The sequence below is a fragment of the Rhinolophus sinicus genome, chromosome 6 (assembly GCF_057876585.1).
Source record: "Rhinolophus sinicus isolate RSI-liver-muscle chromosome 6, RSI-T2T, whole genome shotgun sequence".
NCBI classification, from domain to species: domain Eukaryota; kingdom Metazoa; phylum Chordata; class Mammalia; order Chiroptera; family Rhinolophidae; genus Rhinolophus; species Rhinolophus sinicus.
In genome coordinates, this window is record NC_142506.1 from 43,912,558 (window position 1) to 43,929,086 (window position 16,529).

Below are 16,529 nucleotides of genomic sequence, written 5' to 3' on the forward strand. Positions count from 1 at the left end.
ATGCTTTTCAAATAAAAAGTGACATGTGAAAATGTGCTGGAAGAGACCGAGTAGAAGGGGCCTGGGGACAGTAAAACTCAGGCTAAGACCATAGCACCAGCATCATCCATGCTTATGACCTCTGCAGCTCGACCTGCAGAGGGGTAGGGGCCCAGCCCACTGACATCCGGCTGCTCCCTGGGCCTGGGTTCCACTGGATGGTGGTCCGCACTGCACGGTCAGCCACTGCCAGTGCGCTATTCAGAGCCAGGGCTCCCACCAGCCCTTGTCTCTGGCCCTACAATCACTGGGGTTCCGTCTTAAGAGAATGTATATACAGTTCACCAGCAGGTGTGCAGATTTTGACCCAAGCTGCTATCAACTCATCCATTTGAATCTGAAAGCTGTGGGAAGGCTTCTGAAAAGTGGCTAGGCTGCTGCTTCTGCCTTCTCTACAGGGACTGGCCTGATATGGACAGGTCTGGGGCTGGATCAGCCAGCAAGTGACGATGACATGATTAATAGTTGGTAAGGTCAGGTCAGTCTGATTCTGAAGAAATAATTAGTTCTGGACCCTGGCACTTATCCAGACCCTTACGGTGATCACATGGGGGCTCTGGACACAGAGTACCAGCCCCTCAGGCTGCGCATGGTTAGTGGTAAATCTGTCCTTCTTAGGTCAGAGAGGAGCTGGGGCACGTTTCAGAGGGTCCAGCTTCCTCCTACTTGTCTAGGATAAAGGAGGGAGAATGAGAGACATTCTCAGAGTCTCTACCACAGTTACATGCTGCAGCCAGTAAAGCTACAGGGAACAGCAGATGTGAAATGAGCCACCTAGATCAAAAATACCTATTGGTTTCATAATATAAGTGGATTTCTATCTTCCATTGCCTAGAATATGGGTCTCCTTTCGCCAGTGAGCATCACATGACTACATGTGAGAGGAGAGAGGAAATGAAGATTTACACAACACGTACTAGTAAGTACTACAGGTGTGTTTTCCTACTACTACCACTTAGTGTATAAGACAAGCTTTATCTGGAGCCTAACCACCTGGGCTCCTCCCTTCACAGCTGGGGGATCTCAGGAAAGTGATGATTTCACTGTGCCTCTGTTTCCTCATCTGAGCGAAGGGGAGGCCATCCAATGAGGCAGTTTCTGGTGCTCTGAGAGACTCAGAGGCTAACTGCCCTCAAGCTCTTACCACAGCGTCGGGCACACAGCAAGCACTCCAGACATGTTAGCTGTTTCTCATTTTCCTCACAGCACACTTGTGAAGAAAATAAACCCTGTAATTAGGTAATAGTGTCTTCTATTTACAGAGGAGGCAATTTTGCAAAGACAGGCAATTAACTTGTTGGGAGTCACAGAAGGTGACAGAGTTAAGAGCCATTCTTTTCCCACTATGCAATGCTGGCCATGTTATTGACGCTGTTACTAGCCAAGGCCTGCTATACGATGTAACATACCCCAGTGAGACTTCCTCAAGGAAGCCAGATTGTGCTAAAAGGCAATCAGAGCGTGCTAATCTTGACATCTCATCTCAACGGAAAAAATACGTATTGTCTTCCCAGGTACAGGATGCTAAAGAACACTGCTGTCAGGCCATAAAAGTCACCTCATAAAAGCTGAGCTAGGTGGGCCCAGACCTTCCAAAAGCAAGTAAGGCAACTCACACAGCGAAAGACAAAAAGACGAGGGGCCAGAAGGGTGAAAGGACCCAGTACAGCACGTCAGAATAAAAAACGCACACATGTGTTTTGCTCCTGACGCATCTACCATAACTTACTAAACTGAGGCCAACAGCGCCCCATCTCAATGAATGAGCCGCACAGCTGACACAGGCTCAAGGCCTGCGGGGCCCCTTTACCCTCTGGGAGACACCTGACAGGTCACAGGTCAATCCTTAACAACTGGAAGCAAGATGTTAACGAGCAGATAAAACGGGCTTGCTCTTTTGTTCTTCTTTCTTCCAGGGATCGAATTTTCAGCGACTGTATTTAATACATCAGCCCGGGAAGTCAGGAAACCTGATTTCCAGGCCTACACGGGCCAGGCGTCCCCGCTCCGGGCACGGCCCCGCCGCAGGGCCCGCGTCCGCCTAAGTCCGTCGGTCCCTCCCTCGCTCCCACGGCACGCGCGGGTCCGGGGCTGCCCCCGCCGCCTGCCCCTCCTCGTCCACCCTTTCAACAGCAGCGAGGGCCCCAGAGCATGCTGTCAGCTCTTTTCTCCATTCACCTCCCTCGCCAAGGCGGCTACGGGACGAGGGCGCCCAGCGGCGAGGGTGCGAGCGGCGGGAAGCGGCCGCGGCGTGACACCTCCCAGAGCCGGCTCTCCCAGGCACACACGCCACGGCGGCGTCGGAGAGGCCCGGGCTGCCGGCACGTCGGCCGGGCTCGCAGCCCCCACGGCTGCGCCGGCCCCGCGGCGACCCGGACGCCCGCCCGCTGCCGCCCACTCACCGCCGCACTCAGCCGAGTACTGGTCCCCCCAGTCCCCAGACTGCGGGCTGCAGCCGCCGCCTGCCGGGGCCTCCTGCTGCTGCCGGTGCTGCAGCTCCTGCTTCAGCAGGGACAGCGGCGTATAGTGCTCGCTGGCCAGGACGCCCGGGCGCGGCCCGGCGTACAGGACCCCCAGCAGCAGCAGCACCAGGACGCGCCCCGCGGCGCTCGCGGCGGTCACAGCGCCTCCCCAGCAGCAGCAGCAACAGCAGCAGCACCAGCAGCGGGCAGGTGCCATCTTCCCTCAAGGCGCATGTGCGGCGGCCCCCGCCGCGCGCAGCGGCCGCCCAGCCCTCACCCGCGGCGGGCAGGTGGGCCGTGGAAAGGGGGCGGGAGGGGGTTGGCATTGCCTGCTAGGAGTTGTAGTCCCGGCTGGGCCAGCCTTGGGGCTCGTTTCTGGTGCCAGGACTACAAATCCCAGCAGGCACCGCGCGACGCAGGCTTTCCGGTTCGGCGTCTGACGTCTTCCCCGCCACTGGATCGGAAGTTCTGGGCCCCAGTGGCGTGGAAATGGGCACTGGTGGGCGTGGTGGGCTACGGCCCGGCAGTGGGACTCCGGAAGGGGAGACAGCGGGCAAGGGGAGCACGGGGGGAGACAGCGGGCAAGGGCTGACGGCGACTCCTGCTGCCACTAATGCCTTGGCGTCCTGCCAATACAGGTGCATCGAATGCAACCAGGAGGCCAAGGAGTTGTACCGAGACTATAACCACGGCGTGCTGAAGATAACCATCTGTGTGAGTTGTCAGGTGTGGGGTGTCCTTGGAAAGAAAATGGCGCGGCGAGATTTGGGGACCGTGAGAGACAGTGGAATCTGTAGCAGCTTTTTAGGGTGATGAAATCAAGTTTCAGGATCCTCTAATATAGTGCTCGTTCAGTCCGATGCTTGCCATACCCGTTCGAGGTCTGCCTGTCAAACCTTTGCATGAATACCTGTAGTGATGGAGAACTCACTACCGTACACTGCTTTGTTCATATCGGTCATATTTGTGGGTGAGACCTAACCGGGCGAACGGATCCTCGGGCGGAGATAGATGTAGGTTTTGTGCAGACAAATTCAAAGATCAGATAATGTTGACATTTGGGTTCACGCCAAAGCTGTTTCATTCTTAGGTGTTCTCCCCTTGATCGATAAGTGTTACCATCCCTACACTCCATAACCCGTATTAAATTCTTCTGAAATACTTCTTTTTCAGGTTTCATCCATCGTCGTAATTGTATGGTGTACAAAGCACTATGCTAGACGTTGGAATATGAAAACCAAAAGAGGAAGTAAAAATTCTGTTTTCAAGGTGTTCAGTCTATTTATAGGGAATGATCTTATGTTTAAAAAGTCACAAATTTGGAGGTTCTTTTGAGGGCATAGCAAAGAACCTGTCACATGACAGGCAGTCAATACATTATCCCATTTCTGATCAGATGCTTTTCTCATAAATTAGAAAAACATGACCTGTAGGAATATACAAGGGAGTAGACAAAGTGTGCACATGTACCTGTTTAATCTGTTGTCAACTGGTACAATCTGGCGCATGCACCGTCAATTTCTGTTCCTTTCTCAAAGGGTTTCCCTCACTTGGCAAAATGTCAACCCTGGTTAAATCCAACATATTGCCTGATCTGTCCCTACACCCCTACAGCTGTACTGTATGTACTGTATGTTGCTGGGGAAACGTACCTTAAATTCATAATCACTAACCTCATGTGGGCCCTTGATGCCATCTGGCTATCACCTTATGTTTCACTAGCCATTCACATTCCGTGGTTCGGAACAATCGTCACATTCCTTCTCTGTCCTCAAGATTCCCCTACGTCCTCTCCTGCTTTGCTAAGAAAACAGAGACCTTGCACAGCTTTCCATGTCCTTGGCATAAACCCAGGAGTACTAGCGTTCGTTATCCACGTGCTCCATCTTCCCTTCGGTCACTGAGGCACAACTGTTGGCATCGCTGTCTAAAGGCACTGCCTCCCCCTGTGCACTGGGTGCCGTCCTCTTCCATTTACTTAAGGATGTCCCTGAAATACCCTTCTGCTCTCTGCTGGATCACTCCCACCAACATAAACACCACTATTTCTTCCATTAAAAAAAAATTCTGGACCCTACTTCTTCCTTTAGCTCATGCTGTTTTTCTCCTCCCTTTGACAGCAGAAATCCTTTAAGAGATGTTTGTACTTACATGTTTATTTCCTCTCTTAGTTTCTCTTGAATCTACTTCAGGCTTTCTTTCCACCCACCATTTCACTAGAAACTGTTCTTGTTAAGATCACCACTGACTTCCACTTGGCCAATCCATTCTCAGGTACCCAGCAGCAGGATTTGACCTCATTACGTCCTCTTCCTGGAAATGCCGTGGGCACTTGCCAGGACACCGTGTCTTGTAGTTTTCTCCTTAGCGAATTGGCTATTTCCTCTCACCCTTTCTGATTCTGCCTAACCTCCCTTACGTTCTAATCCTAAGGCTCGGTTCTTGGGCCTCTGTCTACGCACTCACCTTTAGAGAGCCCATTCTGACTCATGGCCTTAGATTCTATCTAAATTTTGACAATTCCCAAATTGTGGTCGACGTCCACCTAACCCCTCCCTTGGACTCCAGGCTCAGACATCCAGCTGCCTCCTGGACTTCTCCACTTGGCTTTCAGTAGTCATCTCAAACTTGCACAGTTAATGGAAACGCTACCATTTTAGTTCCTAAGACCAAAAAACCTTGGAGTCATGCTTGAGTTTTCTCTTTCTCTCACATTCCTTATTTAGTTGCTCAGTAAATCCTGTTAGCTCTATGTTCAAATTACATTCCAGTTCCGCTACCTCTACTGCTACCATGACGGTCCACATCACCACCATGTCTCACCTGGACTGTTAGCATAACTCTAAACTGACTCCCTATGTCACCCTTGCACCTCTTCAGTCTCTTCACACAGCAGCCAGACTGATGCTTTGAAAATGTAACTTTCAAATAGATGACACCATTCCTTGGTCAAACCTTGCAGTGTTTCCATTGCATTAGAGTTCGGGTCAGAATCCTCACTCTGACTTAAGAAGGCCTTCCACCAGCTCTTGCTACTTTCTCCATCCCTCATCCCACTGCAGTCCCACTGGCCGCCCGGGACTTCTTAAACCCGCCGAGTTCCTTCTGCAGGGCCTTTGCACTCTGCCTGCAACACTTTTCTCTCAGCTGTCTCCCGGGCTGATTCCCTCGCCTCCTTCAAATGTTTCTTTTTTTAACATCTCAGAGAGGCCTACTCTGACCACCCTATTAAATGGTGATCCCCCACCTAAGTCTGTTACACCTTATCACCCTTCCCTGCTCTGTCTTTCTCCATAGCATCTATCATTTTCTGATGTTCTATATAATTGACTTACGTATCTCCTCCCACTGGAATGTAAGCTACACAAGGGCAGAGATTATGTATGTGTTATTCAGTAATGTAGCTGGGTCCCCACGACAGTGCCTGACACATAGTAGGTACTCAATAAATATTTGTTGAATGCATGAACCATTTCTAGCTTTTTAGAGGATCATATCCTTGGCAATTCTCGTACGAGGGAGAGAACAGTAAGTTATTATATATGTGGTTTAAATGACTTTTGGACTGGTCCAGTTAAATGATCCCTCTGAAAGATGGCATCCACATAATAGTGAATATAGTCTTTTGTCCAGAGAAAAGCTAGTATCTGTCTATGCACTTTAGTTAGTAATCTTTAATAATATAAAATAATCTTTTTTTCCTCAATTATCGGGAGTAAGCTAACAACAAAATCCCTTTCCTAGTCATTAGCTTCTCTATACCTTTATTTATGGAAAGACAAAATAATTATTGGATAACGGTTTAGGTAAACAGCTACGCCCTCCCCCACAGCCCCTGTCAAACATTGCACTCTGTCACCCAGGAGACAGATTTTAGCGTTATATTTGGAATGTTGAATGGTCATACGGTACATTGTGGATTCATTACCATATACAGTCATTTCCTAATGAGATAGAGTGTGTAATGTCCTCAATTTTATCATGCTAATGCATATTAATAGGCAAAACAGCATAACCCGGGAAACATCATTTAGTTGATGTTAGACTCAAAAATTATACCACAAAATAATTAATGTTTTAAAGGCTCTCCAAGTCCTGAGATTAAAAAGTAAAAACTTTTTAGATATCAGGCTATTTGTTGTGAAAAAATATCCAAAGTTTCTAAGTGGTCTTACAGCCAGTAACTCACACGTACTTCGGTCTCGTCCCTCTGTGTGTGGCATCAGCCTGATCTCTCCCTGTACTTTTCATCCTAATTGCCCTTCCCCGTGCGCTTGTCTTACTGTTGCTGGTCCTCCCAGCTTGCCTTTCTGTGTTTCCCTAATTTTCCTCCATCCACGTCTCTTGCTTTTAGCCACTCCTTCTGTTTCAGCATTTCACAGTTTATTATAATTATGCTTGAAGATATAGTGCTTTTAATATCCTGTAGTGCCTGGCCTATTTTAAGTGCTCAGATATTTGATAAATTTATTATGATAACAAAACAAAACAAGACTCCTTTGAGATTCTCTTAAGTGTCAGCTCCATTCAACTACAGTATCCAATTTCCACCCCTAGATGTTGGGTTCAAAGAAGAATAAGACACAGCCCTGGCCTTGAGCTTAAATTCTAGTGGGTTCCACTTTTAAGATAAATGTTTGCTTATTATGGAGCTAAAATTAAACAGATTTGAGAATGAATGGGGAAGGGGGTCGTCCTAGACGTGATGGGAAGGAAGAAGCAGCAAGAATATTCATGAAGAAATTAGCCAATTTATACTCTGAAAGACATGTGATTTGCTAGGGAGTTGGAGAACACAGCAGCATAAAGTAAGTTGTAGCATGTTAAGATACCGGTGGTGGAAGCGTTTGAGTCCCCAGGATGTGCTTGGTCCCTGTGCTGTAGCAATTACAGGACAAGTTTATCTTTCAGGACACTGCCTGTTAAGTAGTAAATGATGTGGAATGAAACAATTTTGCCAATGTAAAAAGAAAAAAAGTATCTACTAAATTTAGCTATCTCTCAATAGAATGTTTTACTACATTTGTTTTTTGTGTGTATGGTTTTACTCTTTACATTCAAGGTAAAGGAAGCATTCAGGGAAAGGTAAATAATAGAGGCAGAAGAAGGAAAAATTAGGCCTAAACTACTGGGGAGGGAACGAGCAGACTTGAATGAATTCTCAATGTTTATGAAATCCTCAGAATGCTAAGAAGGTGAGATGGGTACAGCACAGAGCATATCACATGATACCAGAAGCTGCTGCTTCCGTTTGGGTTCATGTCACCCTGGGCTCATGCCATGGTAGCACCTACAGTGACATGTTTATTTGCCTTCCCTTGTAAAATGTGAGGTCCTTGAGGAAAGATACGTAGGTCTCAAGGTGAATATCGTACAGCTTGGAAGTGCCTGATCCATAGAAATGGCCAAGTACAGAGAGCTGTCGTTAGGAATGTACCAGCCACTCCAAAACGTTTGTCAGACAAGTGATGGCTGTGTCTCCTGCTGCTGGTTTCTGCCTACCTCCTTAAAATTCCAGATCCTATCTTAGACCTGTGATGCTGTCTGAAGATGGGTTTTAGAGAACATTTAAAGGACAGAGAGGTGACCAGCCTGCGGTTTCATTTTAAAATGAAGTAGCACGTAGCATTCATTTCTGGTCTTCCACTCTTGTTCCTATGAAGAGAGGAGGTATTCTCCATATGGGGAGCTCAGCAACGGGATCTAGAAAACAGCTCTCGTGATGAACGTAGAATTTCCGATTCTGTGGCTTCTGCTTAGACACACTGGCTTACTCTTTGCTCAGCAAAAAGGCTGCAGAATTATGAACCTCTTTTGCCTCAGTTTTATTATTAGGTGGGTTTCAGTTTGAGGCACTGGCACATATCCCTTCGTTGGTTCACTTGATGACTAGACAAACATAGTCATTTCTTGGAACTATGTGAATGAGGCGGGGAAACTCCAGAAAGTGGAAGTGAATCTGAGCTTTCCTTCTATTTGGGGTGCCAGCTTAGTGCTCTTGGGTGCACTTCTTGTTTCTTCTGCACTTCGATGTAATTAAAGGCTGTCCTAGAATGTTCGCGTATCCATCATTTCTATTGCTTTCATCCTTTCCCAGTTTCAAAACGTTTTGTGTTTGAATTGTAGCCACTAGTTTACACAGTGATGTAACTTTGTAACTAACAGTTTCAAGTGTCCCTTTTCTAAAGAGCTTGCTCTTTCTTGTACACCTACATTTTACATGTTCTAATAGTGTTGGGATTTGATAACATTGTAATCACTTGTGTCCAAAAAATAAAAAAAACATTTCATAGGAATTGCTGAAAGCCCAGGGAGGCTTGGTTTGGGTAACCTAAAACCACTGCACAAGCCAGCTCCTTACACACAGCCGGCATTCTCTAGTGTCTCTACTGGAATAGAGAAGGACCACTTTCTTTCCATATTCTCATTGTTTTGGAGAAAAAAACAGGCTTCTCTTGGTATCTGCCACCCCTGGATTGTTGGCACTGCCATATTCATTACTGCTTGGAACTCTCAGAAGCTCTGGGTACAGGGTTACTTTTCTGAACCCTTTTCTCCAGATCATGCTTCAGGGACACAAAGTTGGGGGCCATCTAGCCAACAGACAACAATTTATCAATGAAAGTACACTAGAAATTTATTTTATGACGATGCCTTCAAATTAGACTTTTCTGGAATACTTTTCTGCCTAAAATCAGATTTTAAATCAAATATGTTTTTAGATTTAAATATGAGATTAAAAGATTAATGTTTCTAGCCTAGAAGATTATATTTAGTCATTTCTAAAATCAGGTCTTAAATAGATGAACAGTCTGTATCTGAATGGAAGTTTATTTAAATAAATGCTGATAGGACCTTATTATTATACAAGTCTAAAATAGACTCTGCTCTTTTGAAACCCTTTAAGATTTCACAATGTATAAATTTGCTTGTTCTAATATTGTCTTTCATTATTTCAGAAATCTTGCCAGAAACCTGTAGACAAATATGTCGAGTATGATCCCGTTATAATCTTGATTAATGCTATTTTATGCAAAGCCCAGGCCTACAGGCATATTCTTTTCAATACTGAAATAAACGTAAGTTGTGATAATTTTTTTATTTTCTAATTTTGCTTGATGGTGTATTTACATTTTAAAAGAATAATTTCTAATTTTACTTGATGTTTTTGCATTTTAAAATAATAATTTTGAACAGAATTAAAGAACATTATTTTTTAAAAATTCTAATGAAGGTGGTTCTTCCATCTTGACAATATATGAGAGTTTCTAGAAATAGCAGGCATTAATTTTTTTTTTTTTAGGTGTACAATGTTTAGTGAATATTTAAGAATGTGGTCACTGGTAGGAAACTAACAAACCATAACCTGGATCACTGCCTTTTAGAAGGTTACCTTTTGAAACAGACATCAATTATTTTTAATAGAATAAAAGTTAAATATATCCAGGTAGGGAGAGAATTACACTCTCTGAAAGAAGCAAACATTAGAAGAAAAATATTGAACAACAAATTCATTGCGTTTTATCCTTTGCTCTTGAAGGAATGCCTGAGATGAGTGACAACATTGAGCTTAATCAGAAAAGTCTTAACTTGTAAAAGTGGGATTTTCAGAATACACACTTAGTGTATTGGATTTTGAACTCTTTAATAATTCGGCTCGGGTTGACAGAAAATACAGGATACCCAATTAAATTAAAAAATCAAGTAAACAACAAATAACTGTTTTTAGTATATGTCCCAAATATTACATGGAACCTACATATACAAAAAAATTCTTTGTTGTTTAGCTGAAACTCGTATTTAACTGGGTGTCCTGTATTTTTACTTGCTAAATCTGGCAACCCTAAGTTTGAGCTAACACAGACAGTAACCATGCAATTTATTTATCCCTGTGCCCCCCACCCCTACCCCCAAGTTAAGAACCAGGGCAGTTTTTAAATCACTAGAGCATTGATTCTCAAACTTTGCCTGGGAAAGAGGGAGGGGGCGGTGGTTAATCCTTTCATGTTAAAGCCTCAACCAAAACCAATTAAATCAGACTCAATGGGGATGGGATCCAGGCATCAGTATTTCTGAAAAGTCCCCAGGGGTTAGGGGGTTCACTCGCAGCCAGGAGCCGCATTGTGCAGCTGGGGGAGCTCAGAAGCCCACACTGAGACCCATCCCTGCGCTGCACTGGCTTTGTAGTTCCCACTTTGTATCGGTAAAGTTCAACCCGTAGGAGAAACGATAGAAAAAAGCCAGTTCTTGGTGCCTGGTATTTTCTGTTTTGCCAAAATTTCAGACTCTAGAATTTCCAGCTGATTTGCACCTTTTACTTGCTGTCTTTCAATGTATTAATTTATAACTCGTCTAGTCTAGGGGCATTTTTTAAAAAATTCCTGTTCAGTCTAATAGTTTCTTATCATGGAATCGTCAGATTAAATTGTTCTCTTATTGCTACTTCCACCTATCCACGAGTCACATAAATTCTGTGCTAGATGCTGTGTAGGGCACAAACTACATCCCTCGTATGTCTGTGCCTGTTGGTCTTAAGGACAATTGCGTAGTCTTCACCTAACTGAATGGCACTGTCTCTGACCACCAGCTGCATGGAAAGCTCTGCATGTTTTGTTTGCTTTGTGAAGCATACCTGAGATGGTGGCAGCTCCAAGACTCAACCCAGAACCCCGACCCTGACGATTTCATCCGATACGCTAAGGAGTGGGATTTCTACAGACTGTTTGCAATTGCTTCTCTAGGTAGGAACAAGCCATGCTTTCTGTTCTGAGCTAACCCATATTTACTCTTGTGGTTAAAATTAAGGCACGTGGCCTTGATGGTTGGTAAGAGGAGCTAGTTTGTACAGGAGTTGAGCCTAAGTTTGCAGTACTGCCACTAACCTGCTAGGAGAGTTTGTCTAAATTATCTGCTTTGTTGTTTTTTCATTTGTTACCACAAATATGGTACGGAAATACCATCAGATTAGAGGGTCTTTATCCATCTGATGGATGTTATCAGATTAGAGAGTTTCAGAAAATATTTTGAGACATAATATTGTTGGTAAAATTCTTAAATGGGATTTCTAATTATCCAATCAGAAGATGACTGAGGTCCCATCTTTATTCAAACAGATTATAATTGCCAGGCATTTAGCCAATGTATTGTGTTAATGGCCTCGTACCTACGCGATGTATTTAACAGTACTGCTTATCTGACTGTGCGCAGGGACGCTGGCTACTCCCCCAAATTCCTTAAGTTTAGGAATTGTTTTTCTTCAGTATTTGAATTTTTGACTTAGGTCAGAATTGTGTTGAATTAATTTCTGTGACTTGTATTACTTACTGGTTTTCATGCTTCTCTGCTTCTAAAATTCTTTGATTGTAATGGAACATTATTCTAGTAGTATTAAGTCTCCAGTCCGCTCCAGTGTCATATTTCTGCCCTATGTGTCCTCTTTTGTCCCCTTCTCTATCTGACCCCACTCCTTCGGTCCTCTCATCCCCATCCTGTGGTTTTAAAATTCATGTATATGCTGAGAATTTCCAAATATACAGAATAATATTAAAAATATCTTTGAACACATCCCCTAAGCCAAGAACTAGAACCTAATATCATTTTAAACTATAAAGCAAAGCCTTTTAAAATTTCTAAAGATAAACTGCTTTATGTCCATAATTCAAAAAAGAAATAAAGCAGGCTTGTTCTCAAATCGTTTGGAATTCCTATAGGACCTACTCTACAGTAGGATAGTGATATTTTGATAATCAGAAATTTCTGTTGTTACTTTTTTGTGTCTTAATCTAATCCATAATTAGGTTACAAATCCCTAAAACAGCTTATAAAATTTTCTCACATAAATATAGCATTTTATAATTCAAACACTGCTTTTATGGTATCGTCAACTCACTTGTCACAACCATCCTCTTTTGTGCGTAGATTGGGAGTTCTGCCTTGTCTACACCTGTAGGAAGGGCTAGTGACTTCTCAGGAGCCGCACAGTGAGTGAATATCAGCTCTAGGCCGGAAAAGTCTCTGGGTTCCCATCCCATGTGTTCCCCACTGCGGCCTGCACAGAGTGGTTGTGTGGGTGGCAGCTCCTACTGAATCCACCTGATGTGTGCAGACCCTTGGGGGGGGGGGCTAATGGGTACAGACCCTTGGCGGGGGGGCTGCTTGACACCTGTCACGTAGGAGGCTGCAGAGCCCAGGGCTGGTGAGTTTCCTACCCCTCCCACGTTCTGGGTAGGAGGCTGTGGAGGTTATCTCTGCCAGTGCTAGAAGCCCTTCTCTCTAGCGTCTTGCATGGTGGTGCAGCTTTTTGAGTTTCTCCAATTTTACTATTTCTTTGTCTAAACCTCAGGCTATAAGAGCTTCCGGTGAGAGCAGATGCTTGCCTTTGACAAGCCCTTCAGTCATTTTGAAGGGAGACAGCATATGTCCCCTGAAGAATATATTAAATTTCATTTAGACTAACCATTCTAAATTATGGGTTCTACTCACCTCTATTTGGAACCTCTTTAGTTTGACTATATTCAATTATTAGGTTGGTGCAAAAGTCATGGCGGTTTTAAAGGTTAGTAATTGCAAAAACTGCAATTACTTTTGCACCAACCTACTATAAAACATTTTCTGAAGAATCCAGATGTTTCTCCTGTAATGTGATATATGTGTTCCAGAAAAAACCTGATTCTGCAGAAACCTAAATAACACAGCTTATGGGACAGGCCACTCAAAACATATACAGCTGGGTAATCAGAGGACTAACCACTTAATACAAATAATAACGCAGTGAAAAGAAATGTCCCATTGCTAGTTAGTGGGAACAGGATGCACTGTCTCTGTTCTGACCGTGGGACACCAGTGGAACCAGTGCCTCTACTCTTCTGTGAGTGACTCCCTGGGACGATGAGGCGTTGCATTCAGTTTGTTAAAGTTGGAAAAGGAAGTTTTTGGTTTAGGTGTTCAAAACCCTGTAGGTAATTGGCACTCGATAAATAGTGGATGAATGAACAAAGGAAAACGTCTTCCCGTGTAGCCCTTAGGCTGGGCCCCATCTTCCAGACTGAAAAGTCTCTGTTCTGTGTTCTCTACGTGGAGATCTCCAGCACCAAAGACATTTAGACAGAATCTTACTTCCAAGAAGGAACTTCAGAAAACGGATGATGACAGTTCTGGCAGAGTTACCTTTTCTTCAGTGGGTGATGAAATACTTCATGGAAGAATTGTTGAAATATTTTTGACGTCATACCAGCAAGATTTGCCACAAAAGGCAGGAGTTTATTAGAGAGAGAGAGAGAGAGAGAGAGAGAGAGAGAGAGAGAAAGAAAAGAAAATTTGGTCTTGATAAAGAGTCTCTTGATGAAGTCAGCTGATGAGCTGTATTTTGGGATTGTGGTTTATTTGTTTGCAGGGGATACAGTTGGGATAAGGACATTCATATTTTTATCCTCTGTTTCCTCCTCAGAACAAGCTGCCTTTTTTATTGGCATTTTTACTTTCCTGTGGGTAGAGCGCCCCATCGCAGAAGAAAAGCACCCCGACTCGGTTTTGCTGCTGAAAGCCCTGTTGTTGTCGAGCTATGGGAAGCTCTTGCTGATCCCGGCTGTCATTTGGGAGCATGACTACACACCGCTGTGCCTGCGGCTCATTAAAGTGTTTGTCCTCACATCCAATTTTCAGGCAATCAGAGGCACGTTGTGTTTGATTCTGTCTTCACAGCCTGAGGCAAAAGCTTACAGCTTTATTTCTAGATAACCTGTTAAACACTGGAAATCTTCATAGAACAATGACAAGGCCTAACATTGCTCTTGTGCCTTACAGGTAGCACGCCGTCAGTTTTGTTCAGTGTAACCACATGGCCCTATTTAGTTTTCCAAACGCTTTCATATGCATTATCTTTATCCTGAGGGGATCGGTCTGGCCGTGGTCAAGCCAGGACCCTTCCTACTGTACAAAGGAAGGGAGAAGCCACCCGGTGTGTCTTCATTTCCCTGCACGTGGTGACAAGTGCTATTTTAAATGAGCTGTTTAGTTACCTGATACTTTTTATCATGATGCTTATCATCTTGTCAACTGTAAAGCCAAGAGGATCAATTTTTTCTGTTATTCTTTGTTATTTTCCCTTTTAATATTAATGGAAATCTGTGTCTTGACTTCAAGAATATTTTTGTTACAAGCAGATACTTTGGCTCTCTCCAAAGTGGAAAAGTGGGAGAAAGTAACAGCATAAATTAATAGGAACAAATAGAGATTTTCTAAAACAGCTTCACAAAACAGTTCCGTTCATACTGCCCCATAACTTACATATTATTTAATAATTACAGTATAACGTAACTAAACTCTGAGGAACTTACCAGTTGCCTCTTCTGCAGTGACCCTGAACGCCAGCCGGAAGCTCTCCTTTCTGGCCATCTTGAGTGGCTTACTGCTGGAAAGCACCGTGGTCTATCTCCTCCAGAGGATGGAATGGGACGTTGGGAGTGACTGTGCCATCTATATGTCTCAAGACTTCTGAGGAGGTACAGGAGTGTTCCTGCGTTCAGACAGGTCTCCTTCTCTGGTTAGACAGAGGCCGCTGACCATAATTAGGGCCCTTACATACCCATCAGTGCCCAGTGCCCAGAGCCTACTGCCCAGCACCCAGAGCCTAGTGCCCAGCCCCCAGCATCCAATACCTGCCCAGCCCCTATTACCCAGCACCTAGTACCTAGTGCCCGGCGCCTAGTCCAATGCCCAACACCCAGAGCGCGGTGCCCAGTACCCAGCCTAGTGCCCAAACCACAGCATTTGTCCTGGATCTTCCGAGACTATCCACATACTGTGCCCCACTTCCACAAGTGCTTCTACTTGTCATGATTTCTGGTGAAGAAAATAAGGTCACCTGTCTTTAACAAACCACCTGTCATGTGCAAACCATTATCCTCCTTTGTTATTTCACGTTTTATACTTGTCCATGTCTTATATTAAAATTCCTCCTGTTCATTGATGCCTGACAGACTGGGCAGTGCGGTGCCAGGAGAGACACGCCTCAGGTTGCTCTGTGTCTTCCTTCACAGGGCCTACCCTAATGAGCAGCTGTTGATTTGATTTCAGCAGAACGAGCCATTCTAATTACTTCTTTTCTTATCCACAGTTTTATTCTTTACTGTGTGTGGCATGACCAGCTGCATCTGTAAAAGAGAAGACAAAAAATACAAACCAGCTCCTCGTTCCTGTTGCATAAAATGAAGCAAAGATTTGGATAAACTTCCTGAAAAAGAAATCAATGGTTATGGCATTTGAAACCAGCCCTGTGACATCACAGATCCCTCCCCCACACACAGGAAACACTAAACCACATGCAGATCCCACAGACACACCCAGAAACACACACACACACACACACACACGCGGGGTGTTGCTACAGGGACCCATGTCGCACAAAGTGAAGGTTTATACATTATAGACTACTTCAGCTAAGCATTTAAATTAAAAGAGGAACATAAATCCATGATTCACACATAATAAAAGATCTATGTTTCATTCCTTGGAATGTTTGTATCTTTCCTAATTTAAATGTCAAAGTCTTTAAATAATGTATTTAAAATAATATTTTGTGTTGTTACAACAGAAACAATTTTAATAAAATCAGAATAAACTGAGCTTTTGTAAATTTTCAATTCAGTATCTTCCCCTGTAACTAAGTTACTCTTTAAAATTAGCTGACCCAGAAATAACTAAAAACAACTGAATTGTACACTTTATAGGGGTAATTATATGTCAATAAAGCTTTTATTAAATAAATAGACAAGCATTACCTTTCCCTTTTTCTCCCTTTTTCATTCATTTATTCTCTCATTGTTTATTCATTCATTCAACAGATAACTACTGAGCACCTACTATGTGTCAGATACTATGGGTACAGTAGTGAAAAGACATGGCCTCTTAAAGCTTCCAGAGTAGTGATGGATTTAGAAAGATAAGTACAGCATGATAAGTGCTGTAAAGGGGGCAGTAGGGGGCTAGGGAAATACAGAGCAGGAACACATATTCCAGTCCTAGAAGTTG

The 16,529-nt window shown here is 44.0% G+C and overlaps 2 protein-coding genes across 16 annotated transcripts in view; one reads left to right on the top strand and one right to left on the bottom strand.

Annotated features, from left to right (window-relative positions):
- The window catches only part of TTC13 (tetratricopeptide repeat domain 13), a 76,712-nt gene extending 73,923 nt beyond the window's left edge, over positions 1-2,789 (bottom strand). For 6 of the 15 annotated variants that reach the window (XM_088799071.1, XM_088799067.1, XM_088799066.1 and 3 more), the window contains exon 1: positions 2,442-2,789. In XM_088799071.1, the coding sequence (XP_088655197.1) occupies positions 2,442-2,718 (277 nt within the window). In that variant the 5' untranslated portion in view covers positions 2,719-2,789. The remainder of the gene's footprint in view (positions 1-2,441) is intronic. The other 9 variants (XM_019757362.3, XM_074316448.2, XM_019757359.3 and 6 more) reach the window with 3 other exon arrangements.
- A 165-nt stretch (positions 2,790-2,954) lies between these two features.
- Positions 2,955-16,284, top strand: ARV1 (ARV1 fatty acid homeostasis modulator). Its single transcript, XM_019757364.3, has 6 exons — positions 2,955-3,215; positions 9,461-9,580; positions 11,089-11,242; positions 13,948-14,172; positions 14,855-15,001; positions 15,616-16,284. The coding sequence occupies exons 1-5, from the start codon at positions 2,991-2,993 to the stop codon at positions 14,995-14,997; spliced, it is 867 nt and encodes a 288-aa protein (XP_019612923.2). The 5' UTR covers positions 2,955-2,990; the 3' UTR covers positions 14,998-15,001; positions 15,616-16,284.
- The last annotated feature ends 245 nt before the right edge of the window (positions 16,285-16,529 follow it).